The 26,395-nt window shown below is 38.4% G+C and overlaps 1 protein-coding gene across 1 annotated transcript in view; it reads left to right on the forward strand.

Moving 5' to 3' along the window:
- ASIC4 (acid sensing ion channel subunit family member 4) overlaps positions 1-26,395 on the forward strand; it is a 406,766-nt gene that overhangs the window by 268,241 nt on the left and 112,130 nt on the right. Inside the window, exon 8 of the mRNA XM_044075400.1 lies at positions 5,554-5,633. Within this exon, the coding sequence (XP_043931335.1) occupies positions 5,554-5,633 (80 nt within the window). The remainder of the gene's footprint in view (positions 1-5,553; positions 5,634-26,395) is intronic.

Here is a 26,395-nt window from a genome sequence, read left to right on the forward strand (position 1 = left end):
TACCTATTTTACTATTGGGTACACATAAATATCAAAGAGTGCTGACTGGCCTCTCTAAGGTAATAGTCTCTCTCTCTCTCTTTGTTGCTCCCCATTATATTTGTTGCATTCATTTTTGCCAATAGATCATACAATTTAAAATATATCCTAGGCCTCACTTTATTCCATATGTCTTTCACATACATATATATATATATATATATATATATATATATATATATATATATATATATATATATATATATATATATATATATATATATATATATGGATTCCCTTCACAAGATTGAAGTTTCAAAACATCAAACTGCATATGGTCCAGACCATATGATCAAAGTTTTCAAACTCTGAACATTTTGAATGGAGATCACCGTACAGCACGGAATGGGAATTGTACAGTTTTCCTCACTGTAGTGCAATCTCAAAGTTGGTATATTTATTTAGCAAAGGGTGTGGGGGGTGCAGGGAGGCTTGTCCCCTGCAAAAATGTAAAAAAAAAATTTTATTTTTTTTTTATTACAATTTGAAGTTTCAAAAGTAGGACTAGGAATCTTACTTTATTGTCCTTAGAGGTGAATTAATTGCTACCCTGGAAGGGTGAAAGTTTTTGAAATTCTTTTATAGCTTTCAGATACTGCAACAGATCTTAGCAAATCTCTGGGTGTGTATTGTACCAGAGTCAGGTGACCAGATGTGATGTCATTCTATAACCAGCACTGAAAGGATTTTTTTAGATATTAGTGAGAGATATTCCAGAACTCTCACAGCAGCACTTTGTCTCTTGGAAACTGACAGGAAAGTTCTCATATCTCACACAACCTCACACTTCATCTTGCCTTGCTGTAGTAAGCAACTCAACAAACTTCATTTTGCATTGCTTTAGTAAGTAGCCAAGGAACAGTAATTTTTTAGTCAGTCAAGAAAATATAGTGAGATTAGTTAAGTATTGCTTTTCTGCAGCTGTGTGAATCTATCCAATGTGTTATTTTTTATATCTCCTATGATTGAAACTATGGTGTTTATTGTAACTAGATATTCAGTATTCTTATGTTTTCTATTTTATTATTTATTATTAAATATTTCTATACCCTTCATTGTGGCTGGTCTTTTAGATAATACTTTTAACATCTTAAGAGTACTTATGCTTATATTAGTGACACTGTGGCCACTCCAGAAAGCCTTGCTGCATTAGTCAAACTTTACCATTTGTATTAGTATGAATTTTACTCAGTAACATTTGGTACCCTTGTAAGACCCTTACAGTAGCTGACAGGTGGCAGCATAATTACTTTATAGTCTGGGCAGAGGGGGCATAGCTGGTAAATCTGTGCCAGCCTTTCCCAGGTGTGTATGTGTTTGTGTGTGAAAATCAAATATCCAAGTGTGTGTCAGCTACTGGGGAACAGAGACACATAGCTCCAAACTGGTCATTGTGCAGTGTTGTCTGAGATATCTGTAAGAGATCTACATCTCTTGTATTATAATATGGTCTTGCTCTGTTACATCTAAATGATACCACATCATTCTGTGCTTGCAAGATGTCAGAGTCAGAATAACCTCTCTGAGAATTACTTGACAGGGAGCCCCATTTTACTTTTAAAAATGGTCCATCTTTGAAAAAGATGCTTTATTATAAATCTTTGAGCTCTGGGAAAGAAGGTAGGAATGAAACACTAAAGAAGCTAGGAATGTATCCATGTAGAGCTTGTAATGTTTGTAAATATATTAAGACTGATAGCTGTTTTGTACATCCCCTTAGTGGACAACTGTTTGAATTTAAGCTCTATGCGGACTGTGGCATGAAAGATTTAGTGTATTTGGCTGTTTGCAAAACATGTAATTGTTACTGTGTTGGTAAGACCAGCAGGTGTTTTAGGGATCATATAATAGGGGGAAGGCATGGCCGAAGGCTGGAAGAGAAGAGAAAGGCTAGGACTGTGGCAGTGAGGGCCGGAACTTTGAATGTTGGCAGTATGACTGGTATAGGGAGAGACCTAGCCGATATGATGGACAGAAGGAAGGCTGGTATATTGTGTGTGCAAGAGACCAGGTGGAAGGGGAGTAAGGCTAGGTGTATCGGAGGTGGGTTCAAATTCTTTTATCATGGTGTGGCTGGGAGGAGAAATGGCGTAAGAGTTATCCTGAAGGAACAGTATGCCAAGAGTGTTTTGGAGGTGAAAAGAGTGTCAGATAGAGTGATGTTTATGAAGCTGGAAATTGATGGTGTAATGATGAATGTGCTCCACAAGTTGGGTGTGTGATGGATGAGAAAGAAAATTTTTGGAGTGAGTTCGATGAAGTGGTGATGACTGTACCCAAGGGTGAGAGAGTGGTGATTGCAGCAGATTTCAGTGGGCATGTTGGTGAAGGGAACAGAGGGGATGAGGAAGTGATGGGTAGGTATGGCATTAAGCAAAGGAATGCAGAAGGTCAGATGGTAGTGGATTTTGCGAAAAGGATGGACATGGCTGTGGTGAATATGTATTTTAACAAGAGGGAGGAGCATAGGGTGACATACAAGAGTGGAGGAAGATGCACACAGGTGGATTATATCTTATGTAGGAGGGCCATTTTGAAGGAGATTGGAGATTGTAAAGTGGTGACTGGGGAAAGTGTAGTTAGGCAGCATATGATGGTGGTTTGTAGGATGACGTTGGTGAGCAAGAAGAGGAGGAGGAGTGTAAAGGCAGCACCAAGGACCAAATGGTGGAAATTGAAAAAGGGTAATTGTGAGGTGGAGTTCAGAGAAGAGTTAAGACAGGCACTGGGTGGCAGTGAAGAGTTACCAAATAGCTGAATAACTACAGCAGAGCTAGTAAGGGAGACTGCTAGAAAGGTGCTTGGGATGACATCTGGACAGAGGAAGGACGACAAGAAGACATGGTGGTAGAATGAGGAAGTACAGGAGAATATACAGAGAAAGAGGTTGGCAAAGAAGAAATGGGATTGTCAGAGAGATGAAGAAAGTAGACAGGAGTATAAGGAGATGAGGTGCATGGCAAAGAGAGAGGTGGAGAAGGCTAAGGATAAGGTGTATGAAGAGTTGTATGAAAGGTTGGACACTAAGGAGGGAGAAAAGGACCTGTACCGATTGGCTAGACAGAGGGACCGAGCTAGGAAAGATGTGTAGCAGGTAAAGGTGATAAAGGATAATGAAGGAAACATACTCACAAGCGAGGAGAATGTGTTGAGCAGATGGAAAGAGTACTTTGAGGGGTTGATGAATGAAGACAATGAGAGGGAGAGAAGGTTGGATGATGTGGGGATAGTTAATCATGAAGTGCAATGGATTAGCAAGGAGGAAGTAAGGATAGCTATGAAGAGGATGAAGAATGGAAAGGCTGTTGGTCCAGATGACATACCTGTGGAAGCATGGAGGTGTTTAGGTGAAATAGCAGTGGAGTTTCTAACCAGATTGTTTAATGAAATCTTGGAAAGTGAGAGGATGCCTGAGGAATGGCAAAAAAGTGTTTTGGTACCGATTGTTAAGAATAAGGGTGCTGTGCAGAGCTGTAGTAACTATAGAGGGATTAAACTGATCAGTCACAGCATGAAGTTATGGGAAAGAGTAGTGGAAGCTAGGTTAAGAAAGGACATGATGATTAGTGATCAGCAGTATGTTTTCATGCCAGGAAAGAGCAAAAAGTGTTTGCTCTGAGAGTGTTGATGGAGAAGTTCAGAGAAGGTCGGAAGGAGTTTCATTGTGTTTTTGTAGACTTAGAGAAAGCATATAACAGGGTGCCTAGAGAGGAGTTGTGGTATTGTATAAGGAAGTTGGGAGTGTCAGAGAAGTATGTAAGAGTGGCACAGGATATGTACGAGGGTAGTGTGACAGCGGTGAGCTCTGCGGTGGGAGTGACGGATGCATTTAAAGTGGAGGTGGGATTAAATCAAGGATCAGCTCTGAGCCCTTTCTTATTTGCAGTGGTGATGGACAGGTTGACAGACGAGATCAGACAGGAGTCCCCGTGGACTATGATGTTTGCAGATGACATTGTGATCTGTAGTGAGAGTAGGGAACCTGGAGAGATGGAGATATGCTCTAGAGAGAAGAGGAATGAAGGACAGCAGGACTAAGACAGAATATATATGTGTGTGAATGAGAGGAAGGATAGAGGAATGGTGAGGATGCAAGTAGTAGAGGTGGCGAAGGTGGATGAGTTTAAATACTTGGGATCAATAGTTCAGAGTAATGGTGAGTGTGGAAGAGAGGTGAAGAAGAGAGTATAGGCAGGATGGATTGGGTGGAGAAGAGTGTCAGGAGTGATTTGTGACAGATGAGTACCAATAAGAGTGAAAGGGAAGGTCTACAAGAGGGTAGTGAGATCAGCTATGTTATATGGGTTGGAGACAATGGCATTTACAAAAAGGCAGGAGTTAGAGCTGGATGTGGCAGAGTTAAAGATGTTAAGATTTGCACTGGGTGTGACGAGGGTGGACAGGATTAGGAATAAGTATATTAGAGGGTCAGCCCAGGTTGGAAGGTTTGGAGACAAAGCCAGAGAGGCAAGATTACGTTGATTTGGACATGTGCTGAGGTGGGATGCTGAGTATATTAGGAAAAAGATGCTAAGGATGAAGCTACCAGGTAACAGGAAAAGAGGAAGGCCTAAGATAAGGTTTGTGGATGTGGTGAGAGAGGACATGCAGGTGGTTGGTGTGACAGAGCAAGATGCAGAGGGCAGGAAGAAATGGAAACAGATGATCCGCTGTGGTGACCCCTAACGGGAACAGTCGAAAGAAGATGATGATAATAGAACATATATATTGTATTAATAGGCGAGACAGCAGGAATGCATTGGCTAAGCATATAATAAATGAAGGTGCCATACATAGGTTTAAATTCATGGCCATTGAGGAATATCATAATATGGCTAGAGGGGGTGACACTAAGCCCCAAACAAAATGTCTAGAAATCAAATGAATTTTTATATTAGCAGCCAACAAGGACTTAACGAGCATGTCCCTTTAAGACTGGCTTTGGGATCAAGAGGTCTGAGATGTTGATTGGTTGAATGGTTTAATTAGTTCTACTATATTTATCTGGATTTTTTAATGTTTTATAGATCTGATGAAGCACCCAGTGTAGGTGTGAAACTGCTCATCTGTTTATTTATTATGATTTTTATCTATATTTTATCTGTTTATTTTAGCTTGAGTTATCTATTAAAGTACATTCCATCTAGCTGGCATCTGTGTTGTTGTTTTTCGTATTACTCATTTTACTGAAGTCAGCAGTTATGCTCTGTTTTGTTACTTCCTTAGACATAGTAATATATGATATAAATAAATTAGCAGAAAATATAATGGAGAACTATTTAGTGCTATTTGAAATGGCTACATATTAATATAGTTTTGTTATAGTAATATAAATTTAAGCACATAGGTAGAATAATTAACTATCTTTCTTACCAGTCTCTGGATCATGTTGCATCACATCCTTGTAGCTTCAGAAGTTAAGCTTTTGATACTTTTATGCTGTATCTTCAGCACTCCAATGTGCTGCCAGTAAAATGTGTAATCATATTTCAGCTATATTTTGATATTTTTTAGGTGATATTGGAGGCCAGATGGGACTGTTTATTGGTGCCAGTGTCTTGACAATTCTAGAAATTCTGGACTATATTTATGAGGTAAGGAGATGTTTTTTCTTTAATAGTTTATAATTCTGAGTGTTTTGTGACCCACCGTGCTTCATCCTATTGCATTCCTACCCAATTGTCCTACGATCATCACCAGGTCTGACAGCTTCTTTCTTCTCCCCAAGGCTTACTGTGATATAGGCATGGGCTGGCTTGGATCTTAAGGACATCCCAGGTGCCTTGGTTATCAGTGGGGGAATTCTAACATTATGGCCTACCTCGTTACTCTTCCCCACCTAGTTGTCCTGTGCTCATCAACACATCTGTGGGCTGCTGTCTGAGCCATTAATCAAACCTAGGTTGCCTGGGTCATAGTTAGGGCTTTATCCCTCTACACCATGACACTGGCCAGTAATTTTGAGTGTTTTAGTCCCATGAAATTGTTTTTTCTTGTTTCTCTTTCCAGTGCAGCTTATTTAATTTAGGACCATTTTCTGTGCTATAGTTTGCACATGTTTAGATACACTTTTAACTTGAAAGTTTTACTCTAAATTATACCTTATACTTTATCTGTTTTTGCTTCAAGTTTTTTAGGGTGGTTAATATATATTTTCTTAACAAATGTCAAATATTTTCAATATAGCTTCCTAATTAGGTCATATATTATGACAGGATATGGTTTACTATCAATAAGGAAAATATGGCATAATGCCAATACACAAGCAATAAATACTGAAGAACAGATAAAAAACTGGTTAAGTTATATAATAATGTGTATAAAATCAGTCCATTTTGAAGACTAACATAAGTTTAAATTTTCACAGTTTTTATGTGAACTTTTATCAATATGTTCCATATTACTTTTGGCCTTTTCTACTGGGCTTGCACATTCTGACTTACAAACCTTAAAAATAACTTACAAAAGTTCAGTTTCTCTACCAGATGCATTTGCATAATGAAATGTTGCTTGTCATGACAAGAACATGTTGGGAGTCATTGGGTACACTGTTTTGGAGAGGTATTTTTACTAACCCTATAATATGGCCTGCCATGGCATGACTCACAATAGATGGCAGTACAAATCCAACACTTTGCTGGATAAGACAGATATATTTCTTTCACAGTTTAAGGGACCATTGCTGCCAGTAGCAGCTCTTAATTAATACAACCTGTAGTCTACCTCAGGTATTATGAAGTAATGTCTTTATTTTTTAACTTTTCATGCTAAAACCTAATTATAATTCCTTAGAATTACTAAAATTTACTGTATCTCCCAGCACCCCCCTGTGGCTATTGGGAATAGATGAGATACAGTGAAAATATTATCATGTCCTTTGCAATAGAGACAATAATCCAGTGACTTCCAATAGGGCTGCATACTTCCCCACTAGGAAACAAAGCTTCCTAAGTATCCTTCAATTAGATAATACTGCGCTGGACATCTGAAAGCATTGCCAGTGCAACACAGAGGAAAAAACAGATTTCATTATGCATATGTCAACATTTAAATGTGTCCCAATTATACATTGCTACCAACATTATGCCTTGATTTATCCACTCTTTCAACTACACTGAATGATTACCAGTTTCTTTTTTCTTATTATTCTGTATATTCTCTACTAGGATGCAAGGTGATTTTCTGTCTACAGTGCAGTAAATAAATTAAGGAAACTCCTGAGAGACAGTCCATTTGGATAACACTCTTGGTTGATGCAAATTCCCTATATTCTGTTTAACTTAATTTTACTCCAGCATCAGGGATTGGCTCTACCAGACCTTGAGTAAAGAAATATTTATAATTTAGATGTAAGAGCTATGGCCCTACCACATATTTTTCAGGAAAAACAGACATTCTGTTCTCAGAGGTTTAATTGTGACTGTGGTTTTAACCACAGAATGTTTATTCTCCCAGTCCTCTTTATTAATCACCAGATGACACAGTGTCATCTCCTTAGAAAACTGTAATGCTGAATGATGCCTATTAAAGTAAAGAAACTTGGATACGACCATTCGTATTGCAGTAGCAATTCTACCAGGAAATGAGACAAAAAACGTATCCCACTCCTTACTTTTATTCCTAGTCTCATTCAAGACTGGCTGCATGTTTAACTCCCCTGTCTTGGCAATTTCAGGAGACACTACAAATGAATATTTACCTTTTTACCTTAAAAATAACCAGCCTATGCTACTTACTCCAAGGGCTATTTAACTGATAGGCAATATCTCTAATTTATATGGATCAATTAATAGCCCTGGCAATCTCTGAAATACATCTGCCAACAATACCAAGACAGGCTGGTAATTCACTGGATTTACTGACTGCAGTAAGCAGTCTCTGAAGACAAATTTAATTTAATCACTTCTTCCCCTAAATGTACCTTTTATACCCTCATGCCTGTAGCTAGCATCTACCAAATACTAAATCTCAAGAAGAGCTTCAGGCGTGTCCAAAAGGGTTGTTGAGATATCTCCATTTACCAGCATGAGAGCATATGGTTTATAATATAAAATGTGCATAACATTTAGAACAGCACTGAGGAGGCCCTCATTGCACATTCCCTTTACAAACTCACCATGATCTTCATGAATTAACTGAGGGATTTGCCTTTCCGATCTTGTTCCCTATATCCCAGTATTACTCTTAATATCATCTGAGAGATGTCCTGTCGATCTGTAACTGTTCAGTAGTTCTGCTGCCTTCCATGGCTTGAGTAGGTCTCAGATCAGAATGTGCATAAACTAGAAAGGGACATTCTTACACTGATCTCATTTGATAAAGTGTTTGGCCAAATAAGACCCTATCTTTATTTGAAATTGTTTATAACTATACCACTGGAATTTGGAATAATTCCTCCTTTTTGATGTTCATCTCTAAGAAGTACATTTTTCTCTGTAACTGATCTACACCAATACTGCTGTTTTCTGAAATTACTCATAAATTTCAGTCTTGAAGGAAACTCTTGGCCTCTTCTTTTATTACTTACCTGTTATCTTGGTAAATAAATTCAAAGAAGTCTCTCATAACCCATAACAATATTATAATCCTTCAGTGTTTATTCCGTGCTTATTGTCATCCTTCAGCAGGTCCCTAGACAGGGCACTAACTTGTCTTTGAATGAATTCGGATCATTGTTAGTCACTCGTTCCTTCTTTTTTAGACAGTCCATACGTACAACTCTACTAGTAATTGTAGCCCATAGCTTCCTAATGTCAATAGCTGCAACTTCCCCCTTAATGTATATGCAACTCCAACCAGATCATGCAACATTTCTGCTCATTTTAATACTATATGATTCAGTGTCTATGGCATACTGCTATCAGAACAATCTGTTAAGGACAGTTTACACAGGAACACATTATGGCAGGTGAGAGATTGTGCAACTTAAAACAGCCTTATAGTAGGTTTTGTCATCCTAACAGGTAATTACTCCATTTGATAACACTATAATGAGAACAGTAAATCTTGCCTGATACCCATGCATTTCGCTCTATATAATACAAACTGCAAAAAATATGTGCATCTCCTGCAGTGCAATACACATCTGCACATGTGATTTCTTTTTACCCTCTTTCTGTCCTAAGCACTGAAAGCCAGATTAAAGTCTTCATATAGTAACAGTGCTCACAGTAAAGGAATATGCTCAAAAGAAATTCAGAAAGAAACCCTTATAGTTTTGATTTGGACTACAGATATTATTATGTCCCTTTTTATACCAGATAAGCCATTAATGAGTAAGATCACCCCCCCCCCACCCACCCCATTTTTATCACAGACATCTTAATGGAAAATTGGCCGTGGTTAACACATGGGTTTTGGAACTGAAGCATAGCCCCTTACCCCTATCTTCTCATTGTATCCAGGCATTTGTTAGCCTCTGTTGCTATCCGTTTAGCTTTTTACAAATTTACTACATTAGATCTGTAGTCTCTTTAAGCTGCAAAAGCTGTTTCCCCTTTAATACATCTTTTTCTCAGCTACTGAACACTCCAAGACAGGAGTCAGTGATTTATAGACACAGTCGATAGCACTACATAAAATGACTGCAGATGTCTACAAAATGTTACAATTACAAATACTTCCCACTCATTTTTAGTAACCTAGGTATAATAAAACTTTCTGAGGAAATCAATCTTTCTTTCATGGAGCTACAGCTAACTAGCTGATTTAAGTACAGAAGGTACTTTCTATAGCTCCTAGTAAGACACTAGGATATTTGCTGTACTGATTCACTCTATGCCACTAGTTTAAAGATTGCTTCACTGTAGGAGAAGTTCCAAAATAACTCAAAAACATGGAAAAGGCATTGTTTTTTATGTAACGGAAGATAATTATACCCACATTTCTTAGTGGCATAGAGTAACACTGTAGTATATAGTTCATATAACAAGTCCCCACCCCATATGGACAGCCTGGATGCACGGTGCACAGAAATAGAGCTGTGCCAGTGACCCAAGTGCCCAGGATTCAGTTAGTAGCCCCAGCATCTGAGGAGCCAGACAGGCAGGGGGAGGAGTGAAAGGATGTGGCCCGCTTGCCTCCCTTGAGAGGTAGGGTAGGACGGACACACTCAGAGGCACACTGGGTGGTGCAGTTGCTGTCCTGATGTGGAACAATCATTTATACTTTAAGGTGAATGTCAGGTTTATCTGACAGGAAATACCCCTCGTGGAAGTCAGGGACACTTTTACTGTAGCCCTCTCCAGTGTTTCATTGGGTGAATGCACAGTAAATGGAAGCTTACAAAATAAACACCAAACTGGCCCTGATAGCTGACTAAATAACAGCTCTTCTCAGATGATTTTCACCCCAATGATGGGGAACAAATGGGCCAAATGACCAAGAGAATATCTGATGGTCGACAGTTAGTGAGTGAAAAGAGGACAAAAATGGAAAAACTGAATGTTGTATATAAAAAGCTAAATAAGAAGTAAAATTATCAGAAGAAAACACTCATGGTGTCAACATCCAAGTCTCTTCCCTCACAGAACTGTCACTGGACTCCAGTTCTTGTAGTACCTGACATCTAATGTGAAGTTTTAAAGGTGAATGTACTGCCTAATATTGTCCAAAATGTCTAAAAACTGACCTTGGAATTCATTGTTTCACCCTCTGCTAAACTTTTATTGCTGGACCATTTCACTCCAGATAATACAAATGCAGGGGTTTAATAGTGTCCTTCAAAATAATAAAATCCTCTGCCTGAAAACCACTGCAGCCAACTTTCCTAATTCTGTCTTAGTAAAAGGCCATTTCATAACATTGGTTCAACTTGTATTTTTACTTTTACCTACATCTGGGTCCTGCAGCTTTGATGTCTTCTGGGAAATATTTTCAATTGAAGGACCAACATCTGGAGATGAACAATACAGCAGGGAAATTCAACTGTTTCTAACAAGCTAAGCTTAAATTCTGTGAAGTCAGAAACCTTCTCCTTTCCACCATTGAAGAGTTGTGAATGGTTATCCAATACTATATAAACCAGGCTCTGTCCGAGTTCATTTTTTTTTTAATCAATCTTTCTGTCTTGCCAAAGGTAAAATAGCTTCCTAACCATAAAGCTTAACAGGTCACAGATTAGGTGTCTAGTTTGTCCTAGTTTTACTGGAGACCTTAGTATTAATCCTAGGTATATTATCTATCACATAAGCGGATGCCTTGCCCAAAAAAGCATGAACATACTGTTCAAAATACTTAACAAGAGAAGAGCTTTCCATTAATTCAACCAGTCCTATATTTCACAAGTTATTTCTGCAGCAATGCTTTCTTCTGTTCATCCAGTCTGGCTATAAAAAAACCCTGTTACTGCGGGTCTATATTATATCCTCGAACGCTTAAAAAAGTGAATGCTGATTGATCAAACTTATTTTCGCGAAACTGCAAAATATCGAAGCAGCAGAAACTCAAATTTTTTCCTAGGGAAAGAATTTGGTTGTCCATTTCTGTTGCTTCGGTATTTTCAGTGTTATGGTGGAAAGTTACCGGTCGGATTCAGGTAAGTGTGCGATTGTGTGGATGTGAGTGTTAGGGTGATTTAGGTGAGTTAGGGTTAGGGCTCAGGTTAGGTGTGTGTGCGATTGAGTGGACATGAGGGTTAGGGCGGATTTAAGTGAGTTAGGGTTAGGGAGCGGGTGAGGTGAGTGTGCGATAGTGACGGACCTTAGGGTTAGGGTTTGGGTTAAGGTAAGTGGGTAGTTAGTGGTGTGTGCATAGTTTAGTGTAGGGTTAGGTATCAGATTTTAGGTGTATGTGTGTGGATTTCTGTTTGTTTGGTGTGCTTGTGTTGTGTGTATGTGTTTTGGATCAGCGATTTTTTCCCTCGGGGAAAAATCGCTGATCTGACTGTTCGAGATTGTAAGCTTTCGCTTAAATTAGGTCGATCAATCAGCATTCACTTTTTTAAGCGTTCGATGATATAATATAGACCCTGTTACTGCAGAATGCTATTTAAAAAGTCCTCATGTTTACTTATGGTTTTACCATGCAATGTTAATGAGACTGCAGCACTTCTTCTGATATCGTGTTTTTTTTTTTTTTTTTTTTTTTTTTAATTTCTGTAGGATTTCCTCTTCCCACACACTTCTGTCTTAGCTAGTCTATCTAAAGCATCAATTATTGCAATTCATATCAGCTCTCCACTTGCTGAAGAATCTGTTCATGTGAAGTTCAACCCATGTAGATAAATCACCTTTCTCATTACAAGCTAATGGATCCAAGCTCTACCTCACAGGAGATTGTTTTTCTGGCTTCTGTGCCTTCCACCAACCTGGATGGTCACTGTGGCCATTGCCCTTTCACTCCCAGACAGGCAAAAGCCAATTAAGGATCTCTGTCAGAAGAGGGAGGACCAATATACCAAATTCCAAAAACCACTGTTGCACCATTTAAATATTTTTGTAGGGAGGTCAATGTGTGTGCGTGTGTGTGTGCGTGTGCGTGTGTGTGTGTGTGTGTGTGTGTGTGTGTGTGTGTGTGTGTGTGTGTGTGTGTGTGTGTGTGTGTTTGTGTGTGTGTGTGTGTGTGTGTGTGTGTGTGTGTGTGTGTGGTGGAGGAGGTAACCCCCACAAATTCCACATCTTAAATACACTAACTCCCAGATTACTACAAGTCAGACAAGGGGGAATACTATGAGATACTACAATTTCACACACAGTGTGTATACTCATCCAGTAGTAACTTAGACATTCACTGTTCAAGCCCCTTAGATTTTTAGTGGGAGCATGGCTGTTATTCAAGGACCCTTCAGGAAATTCTTGTTATTGTGTACACTACTGTGCCACCTGTATAATGATAGGCTGTCATTTGGTTCCCTTTGGCAAGCCCACCATCCTTTGAGTGGGTGGCTCCATGTTAGGTCCTCCCTCTCCAACTGATACATTAATGTGAAAAGTATGATTTGGAAAACTCCTCATCCTTCTCTCTTCATTTCACCCCCCCCCCCCCCCCCCCCGTTGGCTGGATTCTTCAGTGCCTGCACCACCAACAGAACCTGTGCTGGCTGGGTCATTTTCAGGACTCCATCAATCGCCTTTCTGTGATATTTTTTTTTGCTTTTGTAGCTATCCCAAAAGGTGATAAGCTTAAATTGGTGGCCAATATGCTTTTCATTTTATTTTCAGGTATTGAATATGAATCCACATTTACTAGGAGACCCAAGGCCCCTGCTGTCCATTTTTCTCCTTTTTTTTGAAAAGGTTTGTTAATCTATCCATATCACTTTATGATTGCACTATATTCATTTTGAACTTTCTTTTTGATGTCAGATATTATGATTAGTTTGTCATTTCTGACTACAAAGTATTACATAGAAAAAAAATGGGAATTGTGGGAACAATACCAACAGGGGAGGAATGAGGTTTAAAAGAAGGTGGACTTAAACGAGCTATGTAATATTTAACTGAAAATGACTGGGTAGATTATAAGTGATGTATAATGTTTGCAACTGGGAGTGTGTCAGTATGTTTTGTGATGCAAAATGTTTGCAACTAGGATTGTGTCAGGATGGTTTGTTTTTATTTATATAAATGTATGATTGCTTATGTCATAAATGATGGTTTAATAAAGATGTTTCTTGTTTAAAGAAGGAACAGGAATTGAATAATTTATGTAGTGTTGCTCAAGTTATATAATATATAGCAATATATGTGAAGCATAATGTTTGTTAAATTTAACTTGTTAATACAGTTTGATTACTTTACATAAATAAATGTGCCTATGTCACAAGTGATAATTCAATAAAGGTGTTTAAAAAAAGAAAGTACAGTGAGACCACCAAAATGTTGACAAACACTGTCTGTCTATCCAGACAGGTGAAACAGGTATTTGGTGTGTTAGCAACCAGCGCTGTGTGGTCCATTTTGTGGTCACATTTAAGTTGCCGTCAGATAAGTTTTAAAATATGTGCATTTCTCATTGGTATCAGTTGAAGTGATAAGATAATGCAAGCATACAGCAGTTCCTTGAATCATAACTTTATGCTCTAGTTGAAAGTGACCCACTAACCTCATTCAGTAGCTGCCCTGTCCTTTATCATTTCTCCTGCCCTTTCCATAACGAACCAGATTCTGCAGTAGAACAAAAAAAGTGCAAGCCAAAGTGTTGTACTTGACCTGTTTAACTGTTTCGCACTGTCTTTAAATTAATTCACTTTACTTATGCGATTCTCAGATCCTTTGCATATTTTTTCAACAAAGGAACTAAATACTACTGTGTATTTCTAACCACCCAAGCCTTTTATAACCTTTTGATGCATTTCAGTTTAATTCTTGACATCGTTTCAGCATCATAATTGTTCAGTATGCCATTTCTGATTCTGAAAATGCAAAACATTTAAGCCACAATATTATATTTTATGCCAGCATGTATCGACTGACAATCATAGTTTTCATAAACTGTTCAGTACTGGAGAAGGAGGTAGTACTTTAAGGTCTCGGAAAGAATCTGGAGAGCAACACTTGGATTATACAGTCTGAATAGATAAAATTATGGTAAAAGGGGGAATTAATAATGCAAAAAAGAGACCAACAGCCATGAAAGCAAATGTATATATAGTCTAGGCAGTTAAAACAACGCAAGTCTAATTGAGCTAGCTGAATTGGCATCAGATTTATAAAATAGAACACACTGAATAAGAGAAGAAATGCTGCCATCAGGTGGCCAAAAGTATATTGACATCTTAATAAAGTGAGTAATTTGTAAATAAACAAAAAAGCTAACAATGCAGTATATAATGTTTTAAAAATATTAATTAATAATTTATTTTGGGGATAGGAATATTTAAACTGAAAATGTTTGTGTTAATGCTGTCCAGAGATAAAAGATAGTAACTTACAATATTATATGAATTTAGAATAAAAAAATAAACATTTTTTTTTGTTATACTTTCCCATTTTATCTGTTCGCAAACTGCACAGTGACTAAAGCAGATGCATCTGTTGGACTAGGACAAGTGAAGCATGTGTACAAACTACGTAGGGTGTTTGTCATTTAAATTTATTGTGCTGCCATTATTTTAATAGCAAAATTATTTTTTCTAGCTTTATTTTTTAGTATTTTTTACACACACACACACACACACACACACACACACACACACACACATATATATATATATATATATATATGGGTCTACTGGTCTACATCGAAAGTACACTTCTCTTGAAATAGAGCAGGAGACCCACACTTCAGAAAAAGTTCACTTCAACAAAAGTGCACTTTCGTTGAAGTCTAGTTCCCCGGGCGACCCAAAAAAAAACACTAAAACATGTTTTTGCAGGGGAGCAAGCCCTCCTGCACCCCCATACCCCCTTACTTAAATATACCAAGTCCGAGATCACATTACAGCAGGGAAAAGGGAATATTCCCATTCCCTGCTGTAGTGTGACTGCAGAAGTCAATGTTCGGAGTTTCACTACTTCGAACAAGTGGACTCGGTGAAGTGGGGTTCGAAGTAGTGAAACTTCGAACATATGCACGGATCACATATAGATATAGATATATATATATATATATATATATATATACACACATACATACATACATAAAGAGAGAGAGAGAGAGATAGAGCCATTTAATTAATATTTAACATGAGCAGTCATATTAATATGTGTATTTGTATGTTAATGTTATAAAGTTGACTGCTATTTTCAATAAAACAAAAAAACTAGCTCTGAACGTTGTAGCAAGTTTTGTTATGAATAAATTGTATTTGTTTCACAATATTTTACTTTCTTAGATAATGCAGCTTACCAAAATATTTTGAGAAAAGAAAATATATACAATACCAGCATGAGAAAATAGTCAGCACAGCTGATTTTAGGCACTAGTGAACCTTGCAATTCTGGGAGCCCCACTGGTCCTAGGTGGTTCCCAATCACAGCATGATGTCCTTACATTCACGCTGCAGTATTCCTTACTTATGGGATTCCCTGCCATGAAGCCCATCGTCCGGCCAGTCTACCAAAATCTACCATTGCTTTAAGGTATGCTGGAATATCACCTACACACTCCTCATGCAGCATAGGGCATAAAGATGACGTTCAGGCATGCCATCCTCGAAACTTCTTTGCTGCCAGTCCGAACGCTGTTCATCTCATTTCGTTTTTCTTTTTATTGGAACACCGGTGATTGAAGTCCTCACCATTGCAGATAAGTACCCAGTTGGGGTTTTTGCTCTTTCATTCATTTTTGTGTGCTGTTTGGAGGGTTAAGTTCATCCAGGAAGAGTAAATGCCATTGTGGGAGACAGAGACCCCATAAAGCCCATCACAATGCCTAGGTGCTTCTCACAACTATATGTCTTGTTCTATTTGTCAGGGGTTTGTCCCAAAAACATTTCACAGCAGGCTTTCCATTTCATTGCATCTTGAGAACCAGCGTCTTAAGCTGCTTGTTAAAGATACCATGGATGGAACTTCATGCCCCGAGGGTCAGCTATCAGGGAAGAAGAAGTTGAAAAAGGTTAGATTGGAATCTTCCACTGTTCAGCCTCTACAAGGGGTTTCTCCTGAGGTTATTACAAACCCGGAGACTTGCCTGGTTGTGTTGTCGGATTCCTCTGCCACGTCAAGGTTAGAGGCTGGCAAGGATCTGGCAGGCAGCACATCCAAAGAGGCTTTGCAGGCATCCATTTCAGGCATTCAGGGGGAACCATGGTTGATTGTTTCTGAGGGGTCTACGGGGGTTCTGCAGTTTCTTCTTAGGGAAGAAGTTCCTACTATGGTTGTGGAATGCCGTCCTGAGTCAGGGGCCTCTCACTTTTCTAGGATGGATGTCCCCTTAAAAAAGAAATGGAAAAATAGACATGCTTCTTCTGCTCCTAGAGACCCGCAAATTGAGTGACAGGCCTTTATTCAGGGGTTGTTTAATGCTTTACTGTCATTAAGGCCTCCACCAGGGTTTTCGGTTCCTACTCCTCCTTGGTCTTCTTTTTCATCTAAAAGGCCCAGGGAATTCAATTTTCTGAGGAAGAGTTGGAGTCTGATGAAGAATCCCTTACTTATTCTACCCAGATTCCTTTTCCTTTAGACTTCAGGTCTGAGGATGAGGACTCTAATAGTCCAGATATTCCTTCTGAGGAAATTCCCTTTGGGGACACAATCTCTAGGTGATGGAATTTTTTAAGTGGGATTGTGCCCAGGTTTTGAATATCCATAAGAGATACTATGAGCTACTGCAGATGGAATCTCCTAAACCTGTGGCTATTCCTCCTGTCTTGGCTGCTTTACTAGATGTTTTTTCTAATGCCTTTGAAGTGCCTGATTCTCTGCCCCCTGCTCCCAAGAAGTTTAATAGGTTTTTATAGGGTACCTGAGGACTGACCCCTTTGTGGTGTCTGTAGCCTCTGATAAGCCATCTCAATTGCTTCCTTCATCCAAATTACTGCCTTCTGACAATGTCAGCAGAACCATGGACAGGCTGGGTAAGAAGATTTATACTTCTGCTGCCTTAGCTTTTAGGAATATTAATTTTCAGACCCATATGTCTAGGTATATGTTGGCTTTTCTTTCTCAGGCTTGTCATCTTTTATCTGATTTTGCAGACTCTGAAAGTAAATCTGCTCTTTCCTTGCTAGAGACTTCCTCTGAAGTAGTTTTTCATTCTATCAGATGCTGTTATGATGCAGCAGATGACTCTTCTAGGGCTGCTGCTTTTGGTTCATTACTGAGGAGGTATTCTTGGCTTAGGCGTCAACCTTTACCTAATGATATAAAGGCTAAGATGATGGATGCTCCCCTGGATACTAAACTTTTGTTTGGGGAAGCAGCTGCTGGTTTGTTTATGTCCTTTCAGGATAAGGGTAAGGCCTTACGGGAGCTTAAACATGTCTTTGTTTCTCCTGTGCCTAAATTTCAGAGAAACTATGCTTCTAAACCATCCTTTGTATGTAGGCAATCTCGCCCTCATGGAGCAAAGGTTAAAAGGGTGCTAAACGGGCTCCTTCTGCTAAGGCCACTCAGACTGCAAAGTTTATCAAGCCTTCCTTTCCTGACAAGCCAGGTACTGTCTGACTATCCACTTGTTCCCAGCCACATTCCTCTTTCTCTTCACCTTTCTCTTTCTCTTCCTATTTGGCTTTGAATCACCCAGGATTCTTGGGTTCTGTCAATCATTTATCAGGGGTATTTCATGGTGTGGAATTCCTGTCCTCCTTTTATGGGCATTCCTGTGTTTTCCCACAGGTTCTTTGAGATCTCTTGTCTCAGGGTACTATTCAGTTGGTGCCTGTGTCCCAAAGGGGGAAGGGGTTTTATTCAAGAATGTTTCTAGTGCCCAGAAAAGAAGGTACTTGGATACCAGTTCTAGACCTCTTAAACATTTTTCTGAAGGTGCCTTCCTTTTGGATGTTGTCCATTCAGATCTTTTTTCCTCTCTTGCTACTTCAGGCCTTTCTGGTGTCGCTAGATCTCAAGGATGCTTATCTCCATATTCTAATCCACCCTCTTTTCAGGAGGTTTTTGCATTTCTCTGTTGCTTCCTGGCATTTGTAGTTCTGTGCTTTGCCTTTTCGCCTTTCTACTGCCCCAAGGGTGTTCACCAAATGTCTCACTCCTATGATTGCTTTTTTTGCAGACTTCAAGGCATCTGCATATTTCCTTACTTGGATGTCCTGCATCAGCATCCTCTCCAAAGGTCCTTCTGAAAAATCTTCGTTTTACCATTTCTCTTCTTCAAAGTCTGGGATTCACAATAAACTTCAAAATGTCTTCCCTGACTCCTTCTCGGGAACATATCTTTCAGAATTTCAGGATTCCGACGGTGCGAATGATGGCATATCTACCTCCGCCAAAGGCCTTAACTCTCACTTCTTACTTTCAAACTCCTTCCCCTGGCCTCCATTTCAGCCAGGGAGTTTCTCAGAGCTCTCAGGTTCATGGCTTCCACTATTCCAGTGCTTCCTCTGGCCAGACTTCACATGAGGAAGTTCCAGTGGTTTCTGAAGTCAGTGTGGCTTCTAGACTTTACAGTTCCTCTTCTCCTTTGTCTCAAGAAGGAACTTCTGTGGTGGATTCAGCAGTTGTCTCTGAATCCAAGGCTGCCTTTTCATCCCCCTCTTCCCTCTCAGGATCTATTCACAAATGCTTCAGATGTGGGATGGGAGCAACGTTTGGCTCCCTGAAGGTTCAGGCATTGTGGTCGCCTCGTCAGCAGAAGGAGCACTTCAGTGTCAAAGAGATGAGAGCTCTTATGCTGGCTCTTCAGGCCTTTCATCCTCTTTTCTCTCCAGGGCCTCTCAAGGTATTCACAGACAATACCACAGTGATGTGGTGTATCAACAAACAGAGAGGAACAAGATCTTACCTTCTTTGCTGGCTGGCACTTCTGGTATGGGATCTGGCTGTCAAGTATTAAGTGACGCTTCAGGCAGTTTATATTCCTTCAGAACGGGAAGTTGTGGCAGATGCTCTGAGCAGGTCCTTCATTCAATCCCATGAATGGATACTTCACAGGGATGTGTTTCTGGACATTGTTCACCAGTGGGGTACTCCTCAAGTAGATCTCTTTGTCTCCCCTCTGAACAGACAACTTCCCCTGTTTTATGCCAGAGTCCCAGATCATTTCATATGGAAGGTAGACACCCTCTCATTTTCTTGGAAGAGGATGTTTCTTTATGCATTCCCTCCCCTTCCTCTCATTCTGAGAGTCCTGTTCAAGATTCAACAGGATGCTCCCAAAATCTTGTTGGTGACTCCTTTTTGGCCAAGACAGCACTGGTTCTGTCTACTTCTGCATCTAGCCAAGGGCAATCATCACAACGTACCTCACAGGATGGATCTACTCACTCAAGACAAGGGATCTCTCATCCATCCCCACCTGTCCACACTTCAGCTGACACTGTGGATGATAGGGTTTTGATCCCTCATAGACACCTTTTTTTCTGAGGATGTGCTGCAGGTCCTGCAGAAGGCCAGGAAACCTACTACTAGGAAATTCTGCTTATCTAAATGGAAGAGATTTTCTATTCAGTGTCTTTCTCGTGACCTGGACCCACTTACTGTGGATGTTCATTTGGTTCTCTCTTATTTATGAGTTGTTCAATGCTGGTTTGGCCTATTCTTCTATTAAGGCACACTTATCAGCTCTTTCTGCTTCTTTGCCTTTAACTTATCCATTAGCTTCTAGATTTGAGGCTAAGCAATTTTTTAAAGGTATCTTTTATATTAGACCTCCCAGGAAGCCTGCTCCTCCTCCCTGGGATCTTAATTTCATTCTGAACAAATTGACTCAGGCTCCTTTTGAGTCTGCTGTTTCAGCTTCCTTGCAATATTGTTCTTGGAAGACATTTCTTTTGTTAGCTCTTACTTCTGCCAGATGGGTGTCTGAGTTGCAAGCCCTTATGGCTTGTCCACCTTTTCTGATATTTCATGAGGACAGGGTGTCCTTATGTACTAAACCTTCTTTTATGCCCAAGGTGGTTAATGACTTGTAACACAAAATTCCTCCTCTTTACAGGATCCCAATAAAGGCAGTCCCACAAAAAACTATTCGTAGTGGCAGTAAACACCAAAAACTGTTCTGTCAATGACCGGGTAATAGTGAAGTGGTTTATTAAATCTTAAAACAAAACAGGTTGATTAAGCGCTTCCATTTCCACTCTGGAAACTTCATCAGAATGAATAATGCTTGTGTGCGGACATATTTATACTAATTGACTACAGTTCATTTCAATTAAATAATCAAGTCAGTAATCACTGTGGTTTGTATTAAAGATACAATGCAAGATATTGAAAATGTAAAATATATATGATGAATTTGTAAAATAGGTAGGAATATACATATAAATATAAAAATGTATATAAAAATACTGTGGTAAGACATGAACATAAAAAAATCAATATATTGTAATGTACAAGTCTCTCACTATAAATTCATAAGAATTATTTATATCTATATATATATAAAAAACATATAAATTAATTCCTGTGTGTAACAATTTTATTTATTTCCAGGGAGACATTTTTCAACAGTTGGACGGTGTGGCTATGGGGGCAGCTTGTGCCCCCATTTTTGCCAATATAGTCATGTTATTTTGGGAGTTGCATTTTGTTTTTAACTCTCCATTTATGGACAATATCGTGAAATATTTCCGTTTTTTGGATGATATACTGATAGTGTGGAAAGGTACACAGGATGATGTTCCAAAGGTTATGGAATATTTTAACAATTCAACTCAGTTTCTTAAATTCACATATGAATTTAATATGGAGGAGATACACTATCTAGACATAGCTATTTCAAAAGACAATTTAAAAGAAAAATACGTGTCAAGAATTTATAGAAAGGCTTGTTTTTCTAATTCCTACTTACATTATAACAGTAACCACCCTCCATTGCAAAAGAAGAACATTATAAAAGGACAAATGGAAATGGTTATGGTGGCTAGGATGACATCTAAATACATAGATTTAATCAATGAAATGGAATACGTGCACAAACTATTTTTGGAGAGAGAGTACCCGGACTCGCTTATCAATTCTCTTAAGGAGGAGGTGATTAAGGGGTGGGGGACAAGATTTATACCCCTATTGAATTCAGAGTGCAATAGAGAGAATACTGTTTCCAACAACATTGGTGAGGGTTTGAACAGGGGGATACACACAAAGAAGGACGCTAACCCCTTTTTAGTTATGACATACAATTCTAACACTAACTTCATTAAAAGGGCTATTGACAAGACATGGGATATTTTTAAGAGTATGCCCAACAAGTTAGAAGTATTTAATAGGTGCTTGTGTTACAGTTTTAGAAGGGGTCTCAACCTCAAAAACATTTTTGAGAAAACTAGGCAGGAGAATGACAAAGAATTGAATAAGAAAAAGGGAACTTTCCGTTGTGGAAGATGTTCCCAATGTACATTTGTTGCGAATATAGGTAATTTATCAGTACCTACTATCCCAATAATTCTTAAGAGTAAACAACATTACACTTGCTATACAAAGGGGATTGTATATTTAGTTTACTGTACCTTCTGCTGGGCCTATTACGTAGGGAAGACAGAAAGACACTTAGACAGAGGATCTACGAACATATGTATGATGTCAACAGAAAAAGGGATACTAATGCACTTTACAGACATACTTTGTTATGCACGGAAGCCAACTTTAAATTTTGGATTTTGAAAATGCTACCTAGGGATAGTAGAGGGGGAGATTGGGAAAACCAGTTGTGTTATAGGGAGTTAATCTGGCAATTGCAGCTGGACTCCAACACACCCCCTGGGATGAATGATTATGTATCACTTTTACCAGCCCTAAGATTAAGGGCCAATAAGGTAAAAAAGAAAAACAATCAAAGAACAAAACAAACAGTAGAAACTGAGAATATGAATAGCATTTTTACTTACTAGTTTTGTTTTATAACATGGATTATGACGTATTGGATATTTATAGGGGATATTTATATGTTATATTTTGTATTCACTTTGCACTTTAATATTATGAAAGTACTCAGGTACAAAATACAGTATTTGTTATTATTAGGGATTACATACATTCATTTTTAACATTTTTAACATATACATTTTTATTTATTTATATACTTATTTAACATATTGAATATATTTATTTATTTATTGATATATTTATACATTCATGTAGATAGTGTACTAAGAGACAGTATTATTGCACACAGGAATTCATTTATATGTTTTTATATATATATATAGATATAAATAATTCTTATGAATTTTTAGTGAGAGACTTGTACATTACAATATATTGATGTTTTTTTATGTTCATGTCTTACCACGGTATTAATTTTATATATATTTTTATATTTATATGTATATTCCTACCTATTTTACAAATTCATCATATATATTTTACATTTTCAATATCTTGCATTGTATCTTTAATACAAACTACAGTGATTACTGACTTGATTATTTAATTGAAATGAACTGTAGTCAATTAGTATAAATATGTCCGCACACAAGCATTATTCATTCTGATGAAGTTTCCAGAGTGGAAATGAAAGCGCTTAATCAACCTGCTTTGTTTTAAGATTTAATAAACCACTTCACTATTACCCAGTCATTGACAGAACAGTTTTTGGTGTTTACTGCCACTACAAATTGTTTTGTGTGGGACTGCCTTTATTGGGATCCTGTAAAGCGGAGGAATTTTGTGTTACTAGTTTTTCGTTTTCTTCTCCGTTTTTCCATTTTTGTGGTGTTACTGGTTAATGACTTGTCACTTAATCAGTCTATTAATTTGCCTAACTTTTTCCCCTCTCCACAATCTGACAGTCAGAGGGTGCTGCATACCTTAGAGAAGCATTGACAGCTCAGATTTTATTTGGATAAGACTAAAGCTATCAGAAAATCTTATCAGTTGTTTGTTTCCTTTCATCCTAGGTCTTTAGGATTGGCTGTTTCCAAGCAAACTATTTCTATTTGGATTTCGAAGGCTATTTCTTTTTGTTAGACTTTTCATGGTGAAAACCTTCTTTCTTCTGTAAAGGCTCATTTGACTAGAGGTGTGGCTTCTTCCGGTGTTTTTCTCAAGAGTTCAGACACTAATTCTGTTCTTGAAGCAGCTACCTGAACTTCTGTGCATACCTTTACCAAACGCTACAAGTTGGACAGTATCTCTAGAGGTAGAGCTGGTTTTGCTAATGCCATTCTTTGTGGCTTCTTAGACGGCTCTACAGCTGCTTCCTCCTCCAAAGTTTCTTCTTGAGCTTTGGCACTCTCCCATAAGTAATAAATACTGCAGCAGTGAATGTAAGGACATAGTACAGTTGTGTAAAATCTTCCCATAACAGAAGATGTCCTTGCCTTCACTGCTGCAGTATTCACTCCCTCCCTGCATCCCCCTAGTCTTTTTTCCTTCCTGGATATGCAGATTCTCTTTGTTTTTTCTTGGACTGCTGTTCCTACTGGGGCAATCAGTTCTGAAGATGGTACACCTGAATGTCATCTTTATGCCCTACACTACGTGAGGATTGTGTAGGTGACGTTTAGCATAGCTAAAAGCAATGGTAGACTTTCATAGACTGGCCAGACAATGGACTTCATGGCAGGGAATCCCATAAGTGATGAATACTGCAGCAGTGAAAGCAAGGACATCTACCATTATGGTAAGATTTTACACAACTGTACTTTATTTTATTTTGGTATTTTGTTACACTTGTCAAATCATCGAAACCTAGTACAGCAATCTTACATACTTAATAAAGCAAGCTGGTAATATCTAAGGATTGGCATCACTTGTTCTCCTTTAGAATTAAAAGATATCTCTGGATGTAGAAACAATGTTTGTCACTTAGTAGGCTTCATAATTTCATTAAATGCTTTGCCACTGACATAGTGCACTTGAATTCATTAAATCCTGCTGGTGGATAGTCTCTCCATTAAAACTAATATCATAACTGGCTTTAAGCACCTGTGACACCCCCTGATGCAGGGGCCCCCAGTCATCCTTAACCATGTCTGGGGGCCCCACAAAAGCTGCTACTATTTGGGAGAAAATAAGAAACAAATAATTTATTGATTACTCTCTTTATCCTAAACAGGATTGTGAGAGATAAGATAAAGCTGGTAATCAGTGAATGAGCATGAAAACGGTAAGCAGTAGAGATCAGCAACCCAGAGCAACCAGTCTCGGAGCTTACCTGGGATTTTTACAAGAGCAGACTTGCCCAGTTTTCAGGGAATTTTATAAATACTAGCAGGACACCAGATACTACAACTCAGAACTTCTTTGCACAAGAAGTCTAAGCAAAGCCAAAATAATGGTAGAATAAATGCCCAAAATCAGGAATATTTTTTTTAAATATTATTGTAATTCACTTAAAAAGTTAATAGAATAGTATTGCTTTCATCAACACACATTTCTTTTGGACAATAAGTAGTATGAAACTCTAATGCCTAGAACGATTAATTGTCTGTCAGCTTGAATGATTTACCAGCAAGTCAACTTTTTTTTACGAGGGTCAGGGGAAAATCTGAGGAAAAATCAGTGATATTCTGTGAAATCAGGAACAGTAGCAGGTATGTGTTACTCTTGATAACTGCTAAACAACAGTATTGATTTGGTGTGACAGTACAAGTATCATACAATATATTGCTTTGCTGAAAACAATATAAAACTAGTATTCTTATGGCTTACACTTGAGTGTGTGGGGGTCAATGTAAGACGAGCAAGGTGGTAATAATTTCTTTCACACACATTACTGGTATTGCCATTACGCCTGGGGGGGGTGGATTGGTCATCATTTCTTTCACTTACTATCATAAACATAGACCTTACACATGACAGGTGACTGCCTTTGGTGGTTTGGCAGCAACAATATATCTGTGATTCAACTGCTCATTGCCACAATTTTGTCTTGTTATTTTAATGTGAGCTACTATTTTGTCAGGTTTGAATATTAAGCCTTGAACACAACTTATGTCTTCCTTTAAAGAAAAAAAAAATAAGACTGAAATTATTTTCTTATTCCTGATTTTTGTTCAGCCCAACACTGAATCAAAAAATTGGGAAAGTGCTGTAAAATGTACCTCAGAGCATCTATAATTCTTTGTCTTAAGCCAGGTAATGTGTGTTGAAAGGATGCAAGGAAAGGTTAAGTGAAACAGTAGCACTGACGTTTTTCTTTAATCATAATTGTTGTTGGCGCCATTATTGTTTGAAAAGGCTGTAGTAAAAAAAAAAACTTTAAAATGCACTTCACAGCATATAGAATGTCACGACTTCTTGAAAAAGCTGAAGAGTAAGGTAAACATGAAAAAAAGGAAGAAAAATGAAGTGTGTATTTTGTGGGCAGCCTGGAATGATAGAATGAAACAGGGGGAGCCCTGCAGAATGTGTACGAAACAGGGGGAGCCCTGCAGAATGTGTACAGGGAGGATGAAACAGTAGGCAGTGGGGAGTGTCATGGACCCCTTTATCTAGTGTGCTATTTTTTTCTAAGGGCAGGTCTGAACATTGGGTTGTTGTCATACCTCTCAACCTCTTAGAGCAAGAAATATCGACAAAGCATAAATAATGGGGGGACAAATGCCCAAAACTAGGGACACTCTAAATATTGCTCTTACAAACTTAGAAAGTTGAAAGAATAACAGGTGTTGCATTAAAATTAATTTTCTGAAAGCCAGGAAGTCTGAAACTCAAATGTTTGTCTTGATTTTCTGACTTCAACCCTCAATGATTTGCCAATAATTTACCAGAAAAACACAATTTTATGAAAAACAGACCAAAAATATGAGGCACAAATCTGTACAGTTGACCAATATGGAGGCTGTAATATATCACCATTGCAGGTACAGGCCTGTTAGAATGTCCCTGTGTGAGATAAGCCAACACAGTGTGGT

Source organism: Protopterus annectens, chromosome 6.part1 (genome assembly GCF_019279795.1).
Source record: "Protopterus annectens isolate FY-2018-M chromosome 6.part1, PAN1.0, whole genome shotgun sequence".
NCBI classification, from domain to species: domain Eukaryota; kingdom Metazoa; phylum Chordata; order Ceratodontiformes; family Protopteridae; genus Protopterus; species Protopterus annectens.